General features: G+C 40.0%; 1 protein-coding gene across 1 annotated transcript in view; it reads left to right on the forward strand.

The window, feature by feature from the left end:
• Positions 1 to 31: 31 nt before the first annotated feature.
• The window catches only part of RHOBTB3 (Rho related BTB domain containing 3), a 62,645-nt gene continuing 40,827 nt past the window's right edge, over positions 32 to 21,849 (forward strand). Inside the window, exons 1-5 of the mRNA XM_024746972.1 lie at positions 32 to 406; positions 587 to 812; positions 8,698 to 8,884; positions 17,829 to 17,983; positions 21,041 to 21,152. Coding sequence (XP_024602740.1) covers positions 405 to 406; positions 587 to 812; positions 8,698 to 8,884; positions 17,829 to 17,983; positions 21,041 to 21,152 — 682 coding nt within the window. The 5' untranslated portion in view covers positions 32 to 404. The remainder of the gene's footprint in view (positions 407 to 586; positions 813 to 8,697; positions 8,885 to 17,828; positions 17,984 to 21,040; positions 21,153 to 21,849) is intronic.

Consider the following 21,849-nt stretch of genomic DNA (forward strand, 5'->3'; position numbering starts at 1 on the left):
GGCCAGAAGGAGGAGGAGCGGCGGCGGCAGCAGCAGCAGCAGCCGGAGGAGGCGACTGCTGCCCGGCCGAGGGAGCGCGGCGGAGCGGGGTTACGGCGTCCGGCAACGCTCGGCGGCCGCCGGGGAGGCGGGAGCGGCGCAGCCGGCCGGGATGTTCCCTGGCACTTCCTGACTGGCTGGCCGCGCGCACACGGCCAGACTCGCACGCCCTCGGCCCCCGTGGCTCGCTCGCTCGCTGGCTCGCGCGGGCCCGCTCTGCGTCGGCCGCGCAGCGGGGGAGGCGCGCTAGGGGGGACGCGGCCCGGCATGAGCTGATTGCGGGTGGATACGCCGCGGACGGGCTCCTAGAAGCCGTGAGGAGCCGCTTTTCTCCGAGTCGCCGCCCTGCCCTTGGATTTGAGATCATGTATGTACGCCTCGCGGTCCTGCCATTGTCTCTACCCCAGCGCGTGCCGTGCGCCCCTGGACGAGGGGCTCGTGCCCACCCCCGCCGCGCGCTGCCCCCCGCACTTCCTGTTGGGATGAAAGGGAGCCTCGCGCTGACCACGCGCCTTTTCTCCCCCTCTCCCCCGTCTCTGCCGTGTAGGTCCATTCACATCGTGGCGCTGGGAAACGAGGGGGACGCGTTTCACCAGGACAATCGGCCGTCGGGGCTCATCCGCACTTACCTGGGGAGAAGCCCGCTGGTCTCAGGGGACGAAAGCAGCTTGTTGCTGAACGCGACCAGTGCGGTCGCGCGTCCCGTGTTCACCGAGTATCAGGCCAGCGCGTTTGGGAATGTCAAGCTAGTGGTCCACGACTGTCCCGTCTGGGTAAGGGCCCGCAGCTGCTCTGTGCAGAGGCTGATGGAGCTTTCCTTTTCTTTCTCTCTTTTTTTTTCTCCTCCCCCTTTTTCCCGTTTCATGAATGAGGACGTCTGGGTCACCTGGGGAGAGTTTTTAAACATTGGGGGAAAATCTTTGGTCCTTCGTTTCATTGGGCAGGGGCCAGTCTAGTCAGAGAACACTCTTAGAAGGGAAAAAGCCCCAGTGGGAATGTGAAGCACTTAACGCGTACACTTCACGACTGTGGGTTGTCCCTTGGTAGACAGCTGACTGAATGTCCCAACCCCAAGGGACGAGGTCAGTAAGTTTCACCAGCAGACAGCAATGTTTTTTCATGCCTACCCTGTGGGTGATATAAAATATTAGTGTTCTAAAAATAAAGATCTCTGAAAGCTCAACACAGCAAAAATACATTTCACTGGGGCAGCTCAGAAATAGGACCCCTGGAAAGGGGGCGGGAAAGACGGACTGAGAATTAATTTTAAACGATTCTTTTATAGCACTATCCACCTTTGAAAAAATTTAATTAGTGTTTTTAATTTTAATAATGCGGATATTCTTGATATATTTAGCCATTTCTTTTTAGTGACCTGTAAATCAGAAATATTGCTAATACTGTTTTGGGACTTGAAAAAGCTTTAAAATTTGCTATAATTGAAAGAAATCGTAATGAAGTTGATAAATGCTACTCTAATTCTTGAGTGATAAAAGAAGAAATCTAGTCTCTAACATGTATAAATGTTTTCAGTACACAATAACATCATGTTTTGAATGTTTTCATGTAATCTTACTCGAAAGTTTCTGATTCTTTACTAGTATAAAACTTATGCTGCAGCTAAGTATTATATTTTATAACAGAAGAAAGTTTAATGTCTAAAAAAATACAGATATCATTATGTGAGATTTACATTTAAACTGCCCTTTAAGAAAACCGAATTAGGGACTATAGGGAACTAATACACCTTTCCAAAGAAATGTATAGAATGTACATAAAAACATTTCTTATGCAAATTCCCATATTACTGAAAGAAAAGATCACTTGCCCAAATAAATTTTCAGCTAAAATAAATTTAATAGGCTAAAATAAATGAAAAATGGGCTTTTTCAATAACAGGGATGCTATTAAATTCCTAATTATGACAGTGATGATGCTGATCATAGGAAGCATTGGTAGAGAACTTACTGGCTGGAGTCCATGCAAACAAATGAAACCCTTCTTTTACTTTGGTCATTTCATTGTGAAAAATCTTACAGTCTAAAAACTAATTGGTTCTACACTCAGTTGAACAAATGTTGAGTGAATAGAGTAAATAAATGTAGGGAAAATAAAATAAGCTGAATTAGGATGTTAGGATAACCTTTCTTGCTTTTTCTTTGAGCAGTGAACTCTTTCCTTTTTATGTTGTTAGTTTAGCAAAAGCAAATACTTGTGATCCCATGGATTGTAGTAAATGAAATCTTCCAAATCGATTGAAATAAGCCTTCACAGTCTGGATTTTTTTGGTCTTAAGTTTATTGTTATGTTTTATTATGTTAATCACCTTTTGTTTGGTTAGACTCTGGCCTTTTTTAAGACATTGAGTTTGTAACCAGGCACAGTTTTCTGGGTTATAGTGGTCTTCAGACATAGTAGAATACATTTGTAGAGCTACTCTTTATAAGGTGCTTTTCTTCTCTTGGTGGTAAGTAAAAGCCCGTTAGAGATATGAAAGTTGATTGTATTCATCAGCTGGTATTTGCCATGTACTGAATCAGAATATTAAACATAGCAGAGCAGATAGAGCACAGGTTTTGATATCAAAAGGACCTGATTTCAGATCCTTACCTTGTGAGTTAGTGTCTGTGTTGCTGGGTAAAGTCACTCATCCTCTCTTAGCGTTATTTTCTCTGTGTGTAAAATAAACATAATAATCCCTGCCTCCCAGAGCTGTGCTGAAGAATAAATGAGTTAGTATGTGTAAAGTTCTTAGCATCCAGACGGGCATGTAGTAAGTAATCAATAAGCGGTAGCTACGATAATATAAAGTGTTTATCACAACTTTAGTATATCCGTGTATTGCTTAAATGAAGCAAAAGTAAAGTTTGCCCACACATCATTCAAGATCTCCACACAAACAAAGTACATAGAGGCAGCCGTGTTAGTACTTAGTAGATGCTGTATTCAGCCTCACAACCAAGTAGAATAAAATTGTTGTTTTGCTGTAAAAATTAAGATTATTTTTCAAAAGATGAGTTCCATTCCCCAAATGTGGCTCCAAGCCTTGTGTTGCATAACTGCCTAGAGGAAATCCTGGAACTGATTTACAAGGGGTGGGAGAATTTGATTTCCTTCATATTTCTAGAAACCAGTGGAGCATTTTCTCTTTGAGACAGTTTGAGAAGAAATGTGGCATTGTTTTCTTGGAGTTAGAGTGAGATAGTTGTGCTTCTCTTCCCTAGTTTTCTTCTGTATATCCGCAGCCTCACTCTGGATCTTTGCCATATATACTTGGCACTTTTTAAATAAATGTGCTTCAAATTCATTACATGTAGCTTATTGTTTAGTATGTCTCTGAAACCCACCCTTTTTTGTTATATTATTATTTCATTTCTAGATCTTTTCCTGTTTACCAAAAATATTCCATAAAAAGCAATGAGATAATACATGCACACTTTTCTTGGGCAGGGTTTGAAGCTCTGATTTATATTAAAAATAAAATTATTTATAGATTTATATCCTCAGTACCACAGAGTTAATGAAGCCAAAACCCATTTCCTCATGACATTTTCCCTTAAATGTCTCCTTTTTCTTTCTACACGTCTCCAGTAACTCTGGAATTTTGAACTATTTGGAATGCAGAGAGCAGTTACTTTTGATTTGTTCTCTCAGAGTTAAATGGCTGCTTGATATTGGTCCCACTTAAGTTTAGTTTGTTCATCCCATTCATCTGACTTTGTCCTCTTTCTTTATTGTATTTATATACCCTGTTGTACGTATATACTTTGAGCTTGAATACTGTAACAGATACAGCTGGAACTGAATGGGTTTTGTGGTTTGGGATTTGGAAATTAGCATAGAGCTCTGCTGGGAAGCTTTCACATTTTCTTGATCTGTGTCCCAATTCACTTCTCCCTCCTCTTACATCCTCCACTAAGTTCAAGAATTTTGCCTTTGCTGTTTATATCCCCATAGTTTGCGTTTTTATTTTTTGGTTTTTAAATCTTCCTTTAAAAAGGCTCTGTCCATCCTACTCTCAGTAAAGTATTCATATCTAAAAATTCTGCAATTCTTGTTATGCAGAATATACTTGTAGGAAATGGGCAGGTTGTGAGGGTGTAGGGAATTGGGAGAGGCTTTGCTGGGGCATGGCGGTGTACTGGTGAGAAGAAGCTCTCTGCAAAAGGGCATTGCTGTGACACTTCTCCAGAATTTTCTAACAGGATAAAAGCTCTGTCACAACTAATTGATTCAAACCCTGGTTTGGACTCATATTTCAAAGTGCAGACTTTCATAGCCCAACAGTTTTGGACTTGTTAGCCATATCTAGCTGTCTATTTTCTTAATCTAGCTTTATTACATCCTAGGAATACATACCAAAGGCCACAAGAAAGGACAAATAATGATTAATAGTTAACCAGAATGTGAGAAGGAAGCCACTTATGCATATTTAGCAATGGTATTAAGGTACATAACGATATTTTTCTTATACCACTATTCACACAGTAACTTTGAAAAATTATTTTTAAAATATCAAGGTGCAAAGTTTTAAGGAATAGCGTCCATAATAAATTACTTTTGGCCCTAATTCTAAGTATAAATATTATTAGCTGTAGTCCAAAAGTAAACATTTCAAAATTGGAAAGGTTTATCCTGAATTTTTAATGATACGAACAAAATACATGAATTGCACATATACTCCTTACCATGTTAACATCATCTTATAATACACACTATCTTTTTGTGGAGGCATACCCCTCCGCGCCCCTTGTTCCCCTCACATGCACACTATATATATGCTGTACTGTCGAAAGAATGGATAAAGTTGAAAAATATATATGAATTTTGAGATATGGATAAAATATATGGAACTCCACAGAAGTCACAGGGTATTATCAATACAATCTAAATGACTGAACAATCCTGCGTTATCTAACTGGGTCACAGAAAATCCTCTGAAGCTTCCTTACTCACATTGATGCTCTTGCATCTAATGCATAGTGTTAATTTTTGAAACTATTAGGTGATAAAGCTATGGCATAATTTTCTTTTCTTTTCTTGTATATGGTATTTTATTTATTTTTTACTTCATGTGCATAAATCTAGCATTCTGATTTTTTGTACTTAGTCCTAGTGGATTGTTATTTTTTTTTTAACGTCTTTATTGGAGTATAATTGCTTTACAATGGTGTGTTAGTTGCTGCTTTATAACAAAGTGAATCTGCTATACATACACATATATCCCCATATCTCCTCCCTCTTGCGTCTCCCTCCTGCCCTCCCTATCCCACCCCTCTAGGTGGTCACAAAGCACCGAGCTGATCTCCCTGTGCTATGGGGCTGCTTCCCACTAGCTATCTGTTTTACATTTGGTAGTATATATAAGTCCATGACACTCTCTCACTTCGTCCCAGCTTACCCTTCCCCCTTCCCATGTCAAGTCCATTCTCTACATCTGTGTCTTTATTTTTGTCCTGCCCCTAAGTTCTTTTTTTTTTTTTTTAGATTCCATATATATGTGTTAGCATACAGTACTTGTTTTTCTCTTTCTGACTTACTTCACTCTGTATGACAGACTCTAGGTCCATCCACCTCACTACAGATAGCTCAATTTCGTTTCCTTTTATGGCTGAGTAATATTCCATTGTATATCTGTGCCACATCTTTATTCATTCATCTGTCCATGAACACTTAGGTTGCTTCCATGTCCTGGCTGTTGTAAATAGCTCTGCAATGAACATTGTGATACATGACTCTTACGGTTTTCTCAGTAAAAAAAATGCCCAGTAGTGGGATTGCTGTGTCATATGGTAGTTCTATTTGTAGTTTTTTAAGGAACCTTCATACTGTTCTCCGTAGTGGCTGTATCAATTTACATTTCCACCAACAGTGCAAGAGGGTTCCCTTTTCTCCACACCCTCTCCAGCATTTACTGTTTGTAGATTTTTTGACGATGGCCATTCTGACCAGTGTGAGATGATATCTCATTGTAGTTTTGATTTGCATTTCTCTAATAATTAGTGATGTTGAGCATTCTTTCATGTGTTTGTTGGCAATCTGTATATCTTCTTTGAAGAAATGTCTATTTAGGTCTTCTACCCATTTTTGGATTGGGTTGTTTGTTTTTTTGATATTGAGCTGCATGAGCTGCTTGTAAATTTTGGAGAATTTTTTATCCTTTGTCAGTTGCTTCATTTGCAAATATTTTCTCCCATTCAGAGTGTTGTCTTTTCATCTTGTTTATGTTTTTCTTTACTGTGCAAAAGCTTTTAAGTTTCATTAGGTCCCATTTGTTTATTTTTGGTTTTATTTCCATTTCTCTAGGAGGTGGGTCAAAAAGGATCTGGTTGTGATTTATGTCATAGAGTGTTCTGCCTATGTTTTCCTCTAAGAGTTTGATAATGTCTGACCTTACATTTAGATCTTTAATCCATTTTAAGTTTATTTTTGTGTATGATGTTAGGGAGTGTTCTAATTTCATTCTTTTACACATAGCTGTCCAGTTTTCCCAGCACCACTTATTGAAGAGGCTGTCTTTTCTCCATTGTATATTCTTGCCTCCTTTATCAAAGATAAGGTGGCCATATGTGTGTGGGTTTATCTCTGGGCTTTCGATCCTGTTCCATTGATCTATATTTCTGTTTTTATGCCAGTACCACACTGTCTTGATTACTGTAGCTTTGTAGCATAGTCTGAAGCCCGGGAACCTGATTCCTCCAGCTCCAGTTTTCTTTCTCAAGATTGCTCTGGCTATTTGGGGTCTTTTGTGTTTCCATACAATTGTGTAATTTTTTGTTCTAGTTCTGTGAAGAATGCCTTTGGTAGTTTGATAGGGATTGCATTGAATCTGTAGATTGCTTTGGGTAGTATAGTCATTTTCACACTGTTGATTCTTCCAATCCAAGAACATGGTATATCTCTTGATCTGTTTGTATCATCTTTAATTTATTTCATCAGTGTCTTATAATTTTCTGCATACAGGTCTTTTGTCTCCTTAGGTAGGTTTATTCCTAGGTATTTTATTCTTTTTGTTGCAATGGTAAATGGGAGTGTTTCCTTAATTTCTCTTTCAGATTTTTCATCCTTAGTGTATAGGAATGCAAGAGAATTCTGTGCATTAGTTTTGTGTCCTGCTACTTTACAAAATTCATTGATTAGCTCTAATAGTTTTCTGGTAGCGTCTTTGGGATTCTTTACATAGAGTATCATGTCATCTGCAGACAGTGACAGCTTTCCTTCTTTTCCAATATGGATTCCTTTTATTTCTTTTCTTCTCTGATTGCTGTGGCTAAAACTTCCAAAACTGTGTTGAATAATAGTGGTGAGAGTGGACAACCTTGTCTTGTTCCTGATCTTAGAGGAAATGGTTTCAGTTTTTCACCTCTGAGAACAATGTTGGCTGTGGATTTGTCACATATGGCCTGTATTATGTTGAGGTAAGTTCCCTCTATGCCTACTTTCTGCAGGGTTTTTATCGTAAATGGGTGTTGAATTTTGTTGAAAGCTTTTTCTGCATCTATTGAGATGATCATATGGTTTTTATCCTTTAATTTGTTAATATGGTTTATCACATTGATTGATTTGCATATATTGAATAATCCTTGCATTCCTGGAATAAAAACCCCACTTGATCATGGTGTATGATCCTTTTAATGTGCTGTTGGATTCTGTTTGCTAGGGTTTTTGCACGTATGTTTATCAGTGATATTGGCCTGTAGTTTTCTTTTTTTGTGACATCTTTGTCTGGTTTTGGTATCAGGGTGATGGTGGCCTCGTAGAATGAGTTTGGGAGTTTTGGAAGAGTTTGAGAAGGATAGGTGTTAGCTCTTCTCTAAGTGTTTGATAGAAGTCGCCTGTGAAGCCATCTGGTCCTGGGCTTTTGTTTGTTGGGAGATTTTTAATCACAGTCTCAATTTCAGTGCTTGTGATTGGCCTGTTATATTTTCTATTTCTTCTTGGTTCAGTCTTGGAAGGTTGTGGTTTTCTAAGAATTTGTCCATTTCTTTTCTTTTTTTCAATACGTGGGCCTCTCACTGTTGTGGCCTCTCCCGTTGCGGAGCATAGGCTCCGGTCGCACAGGCTCAGTGGCCATGGCTCATGGGCCCAGCCGCTCCACGGCATGTGGGATCCTCCCAGTCCCCTGCATCGGCAGGTGGACTCTCAACCACTGCGCCACCAGGGAAGCCCCTGTCCGTTTCTTACAGGGTGTCCATTTTATTGGCATATAGCTGCTTGTAGTAATCTTTCATGATCCTTTGTATTTCTGCAGTGTCAGTTGTTACTTTTTCATTTCTAATTGTATTGATTTGAGTCTTCTCCCATTTTTTCTTGATGAGTCTGGCTAATGTTTTGTGGCATAATTTTAAAACAAAGTGTTCATTTTTAAGTACAGGTGTTGAAAGAGGTTGCTTATTTCATCAGAGTCTCAGGAATTCTCTAGATTCTGTTTTATCACTACATAGTTGTCCAGGCTAAATGAATAAATTAAAAAATATAAAGACTTGATAGACTTCAAATGTTTTAAATTTTACGTAGTTACTTTTTTAAAAATAAATTTTAAAAATGAATTCCAAAAAATAAAATATAGTAAAAAAGTTAATCTAGTATGTTACAGTTTATTTCATGATGGATTTGAAGATAAGCAGACTAAAGATTGCTCTTTACATTTTGGTTTAGGACATTTTTGACAGTGATTGGTACACCTCTCGAAATCTAATTGGAGGTGCTGACATCATTGTGATCAAATACAACGTAAATGACAAGTTTTCATTTCACGAAGTGAAGGATAATTATATTCCAGTGATAAAAAGAGCATTAAATTCGGTTCCAGTAATCATTGCCGCTGTTGGTACAAGACAAAATGGTAAGTATTTCATTTTTCTTTTATATGAGAGTGCAGGTACCATATTAATTTTGAATAGCATTAAGCTTATTAATGATTAGTACAGTTTTTTTTTTTTTGAAAGCAAAATGACTGGGTTTAAATGCAGTCTGTTATCTCTTCATCATTGGATATGATAATGGGACATCACAGGAAAGTATCACAAACTACTGCTGTGATTCTGATGGGTACAAGTTTGTCTTTTAAACTGCTGTTCTACAGAAGTGAAGGAAGTCAGTAATTGTGTTCTTTTTGATATAGGAGAGGTATTAGGCTGACCCTGAGCCCTGGAAAACTCTTTTTGACAATCTAAGGGACTATTCAGTTGGGAAGGACAGATTGTTCCCATAAGGATGTGGGATTGGGAGCAGCATTTTTAGGTAGGTAGCAATGAGTGAGCTGAATACACTGACAACACCACCCAAGAGAGAGGATTGTTGACTCCGTAGCTGATGGGTTAATTTGGTTCAGTCAATTTCAGTAGTTGCTTCTGTGCATACTGTTGGCAGATATCTCAGGGTCAACTCAGAATCCACTTTGAATTGGTGGTATTTTATAGTTCTTAGTGGTTATTTCCTCAGTGAATGTGTCTTAAAATTTCATTTTTACTCATTTTTTCATTTTTATTGAAGTATAGCAAAATAAAGGACATTAGACTTCACTAATTTTAGAGCACAGTTTAATGCGTTTTTGCACATATATACAGCTATGCAACCATCACATATCTCAAGATCTAGAACATTTGCCTCACTCCAGAAGCCTCTCATGCCTCTTCCCAGTTGATAACACCCCTCCCCAGAGATAATTGCTATTCTGACTTCATAGATTAGATTCTGACAACATAGATTAGTTTTATCTATTCTTGACCTTCATACAGATGGAATTATACAGTATGTAGTGTCTTGTGTTGGCCTAATTTCATTTAGCGTGATACTTTGGAGATTCATCCATGCTGAACTTATCTGTAATACATTCTTTTTATTGCTGTGTATTATTCCATTGTATGAATACACCGTGATTTCTTTCTTTCTTTCTTTCCTTTAATTAATTAATTTATTTTTATTTTTGGCTGCATTGGGTCTTTGTTGCTGTGCGTGGGCTTTCTCTAGTTGTGGAGAGTGGGGGCTACTCTTCATTGCGGTGTGTGGGCTTCTCATTATGGTGGCTTCTCTTGTTGTGGAGCACAGGCTCTAGGTGCATGGGCTTCAGTAGTTGTGACATGAGGGCTTCAGTAGTTTGTGGCTCGTGAGCTCTAGAGCACAGGCTCAGTAGTTGTGGTGCATGGGCTTAGTTGCTCCATGGCATGTGGGATCTTCCCAGACCAGGGCTCGAACCCGTGTCCCCTGCATTGGCAGGCAGATTCTTAATCACTGTGCCACCAGGGAAGTCCCCCGTGATTTATTTCTGTATTCTACTTTTAGTGATGCTTAGGTAGTTTCCTAGGAGTAGGATTGTTGGGTCATGTGGTAGGTATGTGTCTAGCATTAGTAGATATGAATAAAGCAGGCCTGACCCTTCTTTGACCGTATGTCCCCTCTACTTCCCTAACTTTCTTTTTATTGCTGGTCATGATTCTTGAACAAGTCGTCCATACTTCCTGAGTGTACTTCCTGACTTCCCATTCATTCTTCAGTCCACTACAGTCTGACTTTGACTTTCACAATTACACTGGGTTGGTTTTCACTCAGGGCTGCCAGTTATATGCCTATTGCCAAATTTAATTTACATTTTAATAACAATCCTCCCTTTGAAATTATTCAAATACACCTCTCCCTCCACTTAATAAAGCTACTCTTTCTTTCCTGTTTGTTCTAATTCTCTTTCTTCTTTCCTGGCACCCTCATCCTCCCTTACACACATATACCAAATCAATACATCCAGTAGTTGTTGCCCAGGGTCCCATCCTTTAGCTTCACCTCTTGCTATTTACTGTGACCATGGACCTGCTAATCTGTTGCCCTAGCTTCCCCTGTATAGACACTGGTGATTACCCAGACTGTTTTTCTGGCTCCAGTCTCTCTCCTGACCCATGTCTCTACAGACATCTTCCTCTTTCTACTGAGTTCCCTGTCTTGGTGAATGATGCCAAACCTATCCATTCACCCAAACTAGTAGAATCGTCCAACCCAACTTCTGTTCCTATTCCCCATATCCAGTTGACTGAGAAGCTCTTTTGATTTTATATTTTAAATTAACCTCAAATTCATTGCTTTCTTGGACCCAAATCAAGAATCATACCCCTAGACATATAAACAGTAATATATATAAAATAGATAACTAATAAGAGCCTGCTGTATAAAAAATAAAATTCAAAAATTCAAAAAAAAATTCATTGCTTTCTCATCATCTTCACTGGATTTCAGTTCCTAGTCATTTAATTATCTCTCATAATGACCTTCATTTTGGTCTAAAGAGGCAGTTCCAGATTTGCAGGATCTGAAACTTACACAATTTTAGAGGTCCTTTGTAAGAAAAAAAACTACAAAATTACAGATACATATATGTATACAAATGAATATTTATTTAGAATGTGAAAAGAAAGCACAAGAAATTACAACTCCGAAAAAGCTGTCAAATACCACAGACATTAAAAAAAGTTTCTATTGTTTAAAAACCTGGGCCTCCCTGGTGGCACAGTGGTTAAGCATCCACCTGCCAATGCAAGGGACACGGATTTGAGCCCTGGTCTGGGGAGATCCCACATATCACGGAGCAACTAAGCCCGTGGGCCACAACTACTGAGCCTGCACTCTAGAGCCCGTGAGCCACAGCTACTGAGGCCACAAACCACAACTACTGAAGCCTGCGCACCTAGAGCCCGTGCTCTGCAACAAGAGAAGCCACGGCAATGAGAAGCCCGTGCACCGCAATGAAGAGTAGCCCCCGCTTGCCACAACTAGAGAAAGCCCACACGCAGCAACTAAGACCCAATGCAGCCATAAATAAATAAATAAATAAATAAAACAATTAAAAGAACAAAAAGAACCTGACACTTCTTTAACTTTTCTTATGTTTTTTGTGCTCACAGTCTTTGCAGTTCTTCACATGATAACCACTTTTTGAGATTTTCTATAGGGAGAAGAGAATGATAGTTTTCCTTCCAGCGTATTTCTTCACTCTCCACATCTTTGTGATGCTGGGCACTTCGGTTTTTGTTGTGTTTGTCTTTCAGCTCTGCCTCTTTGTGTCGTGACGCCAAATTAGTCTGCACAGTGGGTGGAAGAAGCATTCCTGCAGGCCATTCATGTACCAAGACAGCTCGCAAACACTTACAAGGAAGTGACTACAAACCACAAATAATATCTCGCTAAACCTAAATTTAAATTCCCCTTAGCAGGATCCTAAAAATGTCCGTGGCTACTCCAGAGCTGCCTGATGCAAGGTGAAGTGAGCTGGACTGGAGAGAGACTTATGTCTTAACCAGACATAGTCAGAATATCTTATTTTGCAGATTTTACAAAAGCATACGTCATGTGAAAGGATCTAATGCCTAGGTTTCTCCCAAGGCTTTGGAAACAGCCCACAAGGAAGGGCCTTGAAACTTAGGCTTCCTGGTAAATCAGCCTCTGGCCTCCTTTTCCTGCTTGGCTTCTTTCTGAAATGAATCCTCTCAGAATAATCATTCTAGAATATGTCAGACCATGGTACTCAATTCTTTAAAATCTTGAGAAACTTTCTTCTTTTTTTTTTTCTAACTTTTATTTGCAAAATTTCAAATCTAAGAAACTTGATAAGAATAGGACAGTGAACTCCAGAAATTACAAATACACACACACACACACACACACACACACACACACACTTTGTTTTGTTTGAACCATTTAAGAGTAAATTGTAAACATTATGGGATTTCTTCAATCCTGATTAATTAAGCATGTCTCATCAAAGAACAGAGCCATTTTCCTATTAACCGTAATGCAATCATCACTCAAGAAATATACTATTACCTGTTATACTATTATTTAAAATATAACCCATATTCACATTTTTCCACGTATTCCAAAGCTGGTTTTATTGTTTTTTGTTCTTTTAATCCAGGATGAAATTAAGAACTATGCATTGCATTTAGTTGTCAAGTCTCCCTGGTCTCTTTTAATTCAGAACAGTTCCCAATCACCCAGCCTTTTTTTGGGGGGTGGGGTATCTTTCTTGACATTTTTAAAGAATCCAAGCCCATTATTTTGCATGATTCCTTCAGTTGTGATAACTGTGGTTACAAAACAGTGATTTCTTATCATTCCTTCTACACTTATTAGTTGGCATTCTTCTGTAAATAGGGCTTTCCCTTTTCTCTGCTCCCACATCTTTCTTTAAGAGTCACTATGATTCATGGTTTTTTTTTTTTTTTTTGCGGTACGCGGGCCTCTCACTGTTGTGGCCTCTTCCATTGCGGAGCACAGGCTCCGGACGTGCAGGCTCAGCGGCCGTGGCTCACGGGCCCAGCCGCTCTGCGGCATGTGGGATCTTCCCGGACCGGGGCACGAACCCGTGTCCCCTGCATCAGCAGGCGGACTCTCAACCACTGCACCACCAGGGAAGCCCCCATGGGTTTGTTTTTTAAATTCAGTATTTTATAATCCATTCTTCTCATTATTCTTTCTGATACTCCAGTTACCCCAAATTTGCCTAGAGGGAGCCTCTTCATGCTCTCTCCAATTAATTTGAGTCCTTCCTTGCTTTCTGGCACAGATGTTCCAGGCTCATCTTAGGCTTGGCCTGCTCTAGGACCCATGGGCCTCTCTACTTCTGCTGGGGTCCTCCAGCTAACCTCCACTCATTTGCCCTTGGTCTCCTCCTCGACCCCATTCGTGAGGCAATGAGCACTTACATGTTGCTGCAGTGCATGAGGTCCCACCTGTCCTCCAAGCCTCAGCATCCCTCCTTGGTCATCCTGTGCATACTGCCTGCAGCCCCTCAGGTGTTCCTAGTTTCTGGGCTGATGAGAGTCTCTCCTAATGTTTGAATGTTGCTGCATGTGCACACCTCCCTTCCTCCTCTCTCTTTCTCCCTCCCCCATCCCTTGCTTCCTTCCTTTCTCCTTCCAACCTCTTCCCCCTCCCCCTCATTATTTCATGATTTGGCAGGGAGAGGAGATTGCAGTGTGGGCTTAGATTGCTCTCTTGAAAGTGGAAGCGATGTCTTCCCTTTTTTCTCACCTTCAGGCCTCAGCATGTGCTATACTGTGTCATGCTCTGAGTGGACTGGCCCTCTGCACAACGCCTGTCATATCTGCATAGCGAATTCATCCTTACCCTTTAAATCGTTGCCTCTTCTGTGAAGCCTTTCACAATCCCCCAGGCAGAGTTAATTTCTTCTCCTCTGTTCCTATGGTGATTTTGTATACCTTTATTTTAGTTTTTTTTTTTTGGCTGCGTTGGGTCTTCGTTGCTTCACGTGGGCTCTAGTTGTGGCGAGTGGGGGCTACTCTTCGTTGTGGTGCTCGGACTTTGCATTCGGTGCCTTCTCTTGTTGCGGAGCTCAGGCTCTAGGTGCATGGACTTCAGTAGTTGTGGCGCGTGGGCTCAGTAGTTGTGGCTCGTGGGCTCTAGAGGGCAGGCTCAGTAGTTGTGGCGCACGGGCTTAGTTGCTCCGCAGCTTGTAGGATCTTCCCGGACCAGGGCTCGAACCCATGTCCCCTGCATTGGCAGGCAGATTCTTAACCACTGCACCACCAAGCAAGCCCCAGTACTTATAATTATCTGCAGTCGTATCTGTCTTGGCTCAGTTGACCATGAGTTTCATTTATCTGTGTATCTTTATATCCCCACTATTTGAGGTGTGGTAGGTGCTCAATTTGTTCAGTGAGTGAATGAATGGCTTTATGAATGATATACAGAAGTGAAAAGATCATTTTCACTAACAGGATAAAATTAATTGACCTTGTAAGATGTGATTACAAAGTCATTACAAAGCTAAATCTGTCTCTTCAACTCAAGGACACGTATCGCTCCTCCCTCCTCCACTCCCTTGCAGTCTGTGGAACTGTGCTAGGTGTTCTGGTAACTCCTCTCTCCAGCTCCTTTAAGAACAACTTCGGCAAACACAATCAGTCTCATCTCTTTCCTTTGTTATACGTGTTTTGACAAGCTTGACTGTGTGTGTGTCTTCATAATACTTGGCTCTGAATAAATTTTTGGCTTTTACTAAATATTGAATCTATCTTTAGAGTAGAAATTTTTCTCCAGACTTGACAAAGGTGTATTCATAGCCTTAAGTTCCTGAAAGCGGGCATCCTATCTTTTCTTTTTGGAGCTCTGACGGTGCCCAGTACATTGCAAGGCTGGAATTCCTCAAAGGATTTCTAAGAATCTCAAGCACTGGCAAGATTGTAAGAATCACCCTATAGGTTCTCAAATCCATTGCTTTGAAAGAGATGCCATTCATTTTAATTCCAGAGTTACACTGTGTTTGCTTTTAAAAATAATAGACATTTTGTGATAACACCTTGAAAGATAATATATAAGAAAAAAAATAAAAGACTACAGTGTTAACTAGAAGAATAACACTGATTCTGAAGTTCCAGGACTCTGAGGCAGGCTCCTAGGAGTGAGTCCTGAAGAAGGCACCACAATTTTAGATTATATTGGGTCTTCTCATTGTTCCTGATGAAATGCTAAATGTAGGTTAATTCAATCCATAATGTTTTATTGATTCTCCTACCTAATATGTAATGACTAGGCATTTTTCCTTTTGGGTGCAAGTGAACAAAAAAAAAATGTCTTCTGTGACATAGAGGAGATATAATGATTGGATATAAGGAGGCACTTTCTAGGTTGGTACGATGCTTGTGGCTACACACAATGGAAAACCCCGCTCAGCTGGGTTAAACCTGACACTAGCGGGATTTTCCCTGAAACCAAGTTTATTTCCTAGCCATTATTTTACATTATGCTCTCTTAATCTTTCACTCAGCACACTGCTGACTTTACTTTTGTCCAGAAATAAAGTTTAATAAGATGATCTGCCTACCCACCCCATTCCATCAGCATAAGGAGAGCTTTGTAGTCATAAGAAGATCTCTGTCTTCAGAAAATCAAAGGCGCTGTTTATGGAGGCTTTGTAAAGAATGTGAAATACCAATGTGTTATTTTTCAAGATAGGCTAAATTGTGTTGGTAACTTTATTTGTTCCGAACCAAAAATGATCTTAGGAAAAGTAAATGCAAGAACTCAGATGAGGATTTGTTGTATAATTTAGAGAAACCAAGGCTTCATTTTTAAATCACCACATCTTTGGCATTAATAATTTTTTCCTCAAACTAAATTTTTATCTTATCTTTTGATGGCTCCTTATCAGGTAGAGCAAGTAACAGTTGTATTGTTTCTCCGTCTCTAACACACAAGGAGAGTTGGACAAGTCAGTTAACCTCTCTGAGCTTCAGCTTCCTCCTCTGCAAAATGAGGATGTGAATACATGGTTTCTGGGCTCAAAATGCTTTCAGTGAAGCTAAATTATCTAAGTCGTATGTGTATGTGCACACGTGCATGTTACATGTGTAGTATGCACGTGCGCTGAATATCCTTAGCGTGCATACCATGTGTACATACATTTGCTCCATCTCTATGCAGTTCATTGGTAGGACATTTGTTGTGTAGGCTGTGGTGGGGAGTAGCCTAAATGCCCTTTCAGGACCACTGTACTTACTCCCTCAGTTACCTGGTCTTTAGGCCGCTGATGGTGAACAGCTGAGTCCCTTTCCAGGCATTATCCCTGGGCTGATAGAAGCCGCTTGCCCAAGGTTTTGCTCCCTCCACAGGGCAGCCCTCCTTTAGTTACTGGCTGATGTAGGGATACAAAGGCCCAGCTTTGTATGGAGAACCACTCTAAAGGGCCATCAAAGCTCCAGAGGCCCCTGCCAAATGGCTCAGGTCTCTGTTGCAACAGCATTGCAGTTCAAATTCTTCCTCTGCCCAGACCTGCTTCCTACACCCTTGAGAAATGACGTTCTCAAGATTACCCCCCAGTAAACCTCCAGCACATCAGTCTCCATCTCAGAGTCTGCTTCTCAGGGAAGCCAGCCTACAACAACATGCTCTTTTAGAAATGGATTTACCCCCTTTTGACTTGGCTGCCTTTTGACCAATGACATATCTGATAATGTAGCATGAAACAAAACAAAGCTGGCTGACGGATATGGAGTTGAACATACATTTTTAGCATTATGAAGGTGTGTCCTTAGAGATGGGTTGGTGTACAACCTCCCCAGCCATAGATCTGTACGTGGTACAGCCATGACTCTTGGGACAGTTCACATTTTGAGTAATTACTTTTTATTCCTTCAGTTTTTAATTTTTTTAATTTTGAAGCAGAAGATAAAAAGTGACTGGATTTGATCTCTGCAGTCAAATGCTTTAGAGTTCAATAATTGAAATGTGTGGATGAATAAGAATGTACTTCATATGAAATTTACAAAGACTGGCAATTTTGCAGCTTTAGAGGTTGAGGTCAAGTTGAGGATTCTATTAAAATAAAAGTATAAGATCTATTCAAACTTAGTGAATATATTTAAAGTTTATTATAAAAAAAAAAGCGCCAATCCATGGTTTCTGTGGGCAGTCAGGTTGTTGATTTTGTATTGATATTCAGGATGTCAAGGTTGTATAAAAGGAAGCAGGCCTGGCATTACCGTCTGATTGGTCTAATTACTATAGTAGCCTTGGTAATGTTCATTCACCTATTTAAAAATTCTTCTGTTTTCTAAGGTCCTATTCATTCTTCTTGCATTTAAAGCTTGTTTATTTTAGGGACCTTGCTGTTATCACTGACACTTCTTATTCAGAGTCTAGTGAATAGTGGATATATTAAATGGCCCTGAAGTGTGATTCTGGCATGAGCTCTTAATTTGCTGTTTAATGTCCAGGTTGTCTAGGTACATCTTTTCATGTTTAATTTCAAAAGCCTTTGTTCCTCATATTCATTTTCTCAGAAGAGTTACCTTGCACATGCCCACTGTGTACCTCAGACAGAGGGAGCTGTGTCAGTACAACGGAAGGGATCCAACTTGCTAAAGAACTAGGAGCCACCTATCTGGAACTACACAGCCTTGATGACTTCTACATAGGAAAATATTTTGGAGGAGTGGTAAGTGGAAATTCCAGTCACATAAATTAGAGTCATTTGTCAGGTTGGCTCTTTAGCTGTTTTCCATAGCATCAATTAGAACTTTAGTTTTAAAAGCAGGATTCGTGTTTAACCTTGTGAAATAAAACGGGAGCAAATACAAAAAAGGTTTTGTCAGAGTAAAACTCTCTAAGTTTACTTCTCCCTCCAAATGAAACATTTTCTGTTGTCTAACATAATTTGAATTTTCCATTTGATGACACTTTACACAAACCCGTGATGTCTGTTTAGCAACTGACATTTTGTCACTTTTAGTGAAAAGATTTAGTAATCTTTACACAGCTTGATAAGCCTGGCGACCTGAACCAGCAGGGCCTGGAAGTTCTCCTTCATTTCTGTCTACTACTTGAGAAGAATGATTTTTCTTCACTATGTGTGTGCTTCGGCAAGGTTTCACATACTCCTGATTTTGCTGTAGCTCAAAAAATATCCAGAGGAACTACTTGTACAAATGGCTTCTTGTTGGACAGGTAGTGGGGAGCCAGGGTCTGTTGCTCTGTTGCAGAGGCATCCATTGGGTCCTGCAGGCATTTTGAGGCCCACCTTAGCCCGCAGCGCCTACCCTACGACACTAGGACTGCGTGGCCCTTAGAGAATACCTGTGGAGTTGTATCATTTAAGCACTACTGACTTTGGAACTCTCTTTCCAACCCTCTAAGGAGCGACTCCTTTCAACAGACAAATCTAGTAAACATCGACAAGAGACTTAAACCAAAGTAAACCCTACATTAAGCGGGAGCACTTTGGATTCTCCATCAGTTCCCGAGCTCTTCATCAAGTACTTTATCCAGTATGCCAGACTATTCATTGTATATATTCATGTCGAAATGTTGAGGTTTCTACAGATGACCAGAGAAATTTCATTTGTTCTAGAGTTACTCAACTCCAAATAAGAACCAAAGATAAAATAAGAACCCAACGTAATAGTTCTGATTTCTGTCAAATATAAATGGCTATTATTCATTCAGTAATGTAAAGAAACAATAATACAGCATTAAGGAAGATACACTCACAATTGATGTTATCAATGACTGTGAGAATCTTCTGTCTTATTTGTTTAGTGATGAGCAGTGGGTAGAAAGGTAAAGAGGGGTGAAATATAATTTTTCTGTCAAGCTGATTATATTGTGGTGGCTTAAAAAAATCCTAGTTCTAAGAATTTTACATTTCCCTGAAATTCCTAGGGAGTTGTGGGTGTGTTGGGGAAGATAGTCTGGTTTCATTTGTTGGAGAAGATGGAGCTCTTGGGGGCCTTTGGTCTCCGGGTTCCCCTTTCCAGGTTCCTGACCCTGAACTTCTCAGGATTGCTCTTCCCATTTCCCAACTCCCACTTTCTCTTCTTTTCTCTCATTGTTTCTCTTTGTTCCTAACACCTAGTGTTGGAGGCATGATGAGAATTGAAGATATGGTCGAACTCAGGAGAAAAACTTGGCGGTTTCTTTTTTCGCTAACTCAAGACTTAATGAGAATATGAAAATAAGATGAGAAAGATCTCGTTTTAGACTCTTGAATAGTAAAGTACAGCTGGGATCTTGAGTGTAAGAAACAATGGTGTTTGCAGGAATATGGATGGAGTGATAATGTCAGAGTGAAAGGAGCATTTTATTATCTTGTGTTTAAGAGTCGGGGAGGAAGAGCTGTGCAGTGTTAGCCTCAGACCTGGGCAAGGGTGGCATGTGCCGTGGAGCTCTAGAAAGCCTTATCTGGTCCTCCTCCAGTTGCACCCCTTCCCATAGGGCACGAGTTGATGGAGCCATGGGGATGTGCCCACTACAGCTAGTAGCTCCCTTCCTGACTTGCATCATCCATGTGGTAGCCACTAGCCACATGTGGCTGTTTATATTTAAATTAATTAAAAAATAATTCAGTTCCTCAGGTGAACTATCTACATTTCAGGTACTCTATAGCTACATGTAGCTAGTGGCTACTGTTCCGATGATTAGCACCAATGTTATAGGACATTTCCATCAAAACAAAGCAGAGAGTTCTGTGGAACAGTGCTGTAACCATGCTTCCAAACCTAGGACCCCAGAATTCTCTGACCAGCTGGCTCTGAATCTCTTTCCCAGATCTGTACAAGCCTCTTTCCTGGGTCTGTCCTCTTGAAGGTAGACTGCATGGCTGGTGTTTGCACCCCTAGTCCTGAATGGTGGCTGAGGGGTGACTGCATATGAGGAGTTGGGGAGGGGACAGTGGATGGAGCTTGGTTGTATAGGTGTGGATGTCCGCCTGTATGCACCAGCCTCCTCAGGTGAGCAGGTGTGTGTTGGAGGAGGGGGAGAGAAGAGGAGGGGTGGTTTTCGGTCCCAGGAGTTAGGGGCCAGCTCTCCCTATGCTGCATGAAACTCCGGGGACTCTAAGAATTTAAATCTGAGCCTGGCTTTACAGGCTTTAATGATGACATACTGGTCAAAGCAGGAGGATAGAATATATTTTACATAACAGTTTATTTTCTTGATTTACAATGCTTAAATATTTAGGTATGTGGTATGTGGACCTCCATTTGTACTTTTGCCCCAGGCCTCATACGCCTAGAGCTATGTACGTGCATGTGGTTAAGATATTTAATTTATAAAATAAATGATGTATTTCAAAGTAACTTACTCAGGAAAAAAAGTAGAGTGCGTGTGAACTTTCCTAGTTGATATGGGTATATGTAGCATAGAGCCAGATCTGTTCTTGCCTTGAATTTCTCTAGTATTAGTTGCTGTGGTTGCCCACAAGATGGTTATTGGCAGTCACACAGTTGTACTGCTTGGCTTTCTTGATTATTCAAGAGAAAATACAGTTCCTGCTTGATTGATAGTTTATTTATGTTTAGACAAGGCACAATCTGTTCTACTTGAAAGATTTTTGTCTTTTTTTAATAAAACAAATTGTTTAAAAGTGTCTGCTAAAGCATACATGTAGTTGGTACTGGCATTAAAAACACTTGGCAGATGTGGTTTGGGGTACAAATAATCATGTCAGATACATCATTTCGTTGGAGCTTTAATTAAAATTTGATTCATGTTTTAGTTGGAGTATTTTATGATTCAAGCTTTAAATCAGAAGACAAGTGAAAAAATGAAGAAAAGGAAAATGAGCAACTCGTTTCATGGAATTAGACCACCTCAGCTTGAACAACCAGGTGCATTTATTAGCCAATGTCTAGACATTCAGTTGATATTTATTGTAGATCATTTCACAAGTCATAGCAGTTGTTCTCAATTTTGAGTGTGTTCGGGACTCGTTTGGCATTTCGATTCAGTAAATCTGGGATGGAGCCTGAATCTGATTTTTAAATAAGCTTCCCAGATGATTCAGAAGCAGGTGGTACCTGGACCACATTTTGAGGACTGTTGTCTTGAAAACTTGAGCCTGTGTATTCTTAAAAATAGTGTGTGTGGTAGAGAGCTGTTTTAGATTATAGTCTAATGAGAAATAACCAAATGTAATGCATGAAACTTGAGTGGATCCTGGTTCAATAAAAACATCTAAAAGATGTTCTTGGGACAGTTGGGTAAAATTTCAATATGGACAGGAACTTAGATGATATTATGGAATTACTGTTAATTTTCTTATGTACAATAATAGTATGTGGTTAATAGAAGAATGTCCTTATTTTTAGGAGATAAATGTGAAAGTATTTAGAACTGAACTATCCTGATGATTACAACTTACTTTTAAATGGTTCGTGAGTGAGAGAGGGAGAGAGAAAATCTAGAGATAAAGCCAAAAATGACAAAATATTAATAATTATAGAATTTAAGGGCAAGATATATGTGTGCTCATTGTATCATTCTTTCAACCTTTTTGTGTGTTTGAAAATGTTCATAATACAAGGT

The sequence above is a fragment of the Neophocaena asiaeorientalis genome, unplaced genomic scaffold (assembly GCF_003031525.2).
Source record: "Neophocaena asiaeorientalis asiaeorientalis breed wild unplaced genomic scaffold, Neophocaena_asiaeorientalis_V1.1 scaffold550, whole genome shotgun sequence".
NCBI classification, from domain to species: Eukaryota; Metazoa; Chordata; class Mammalia; order Artiodactyla; family Phocoenidae; genus Neophocaena; species Neophocaena asiaeorientalis.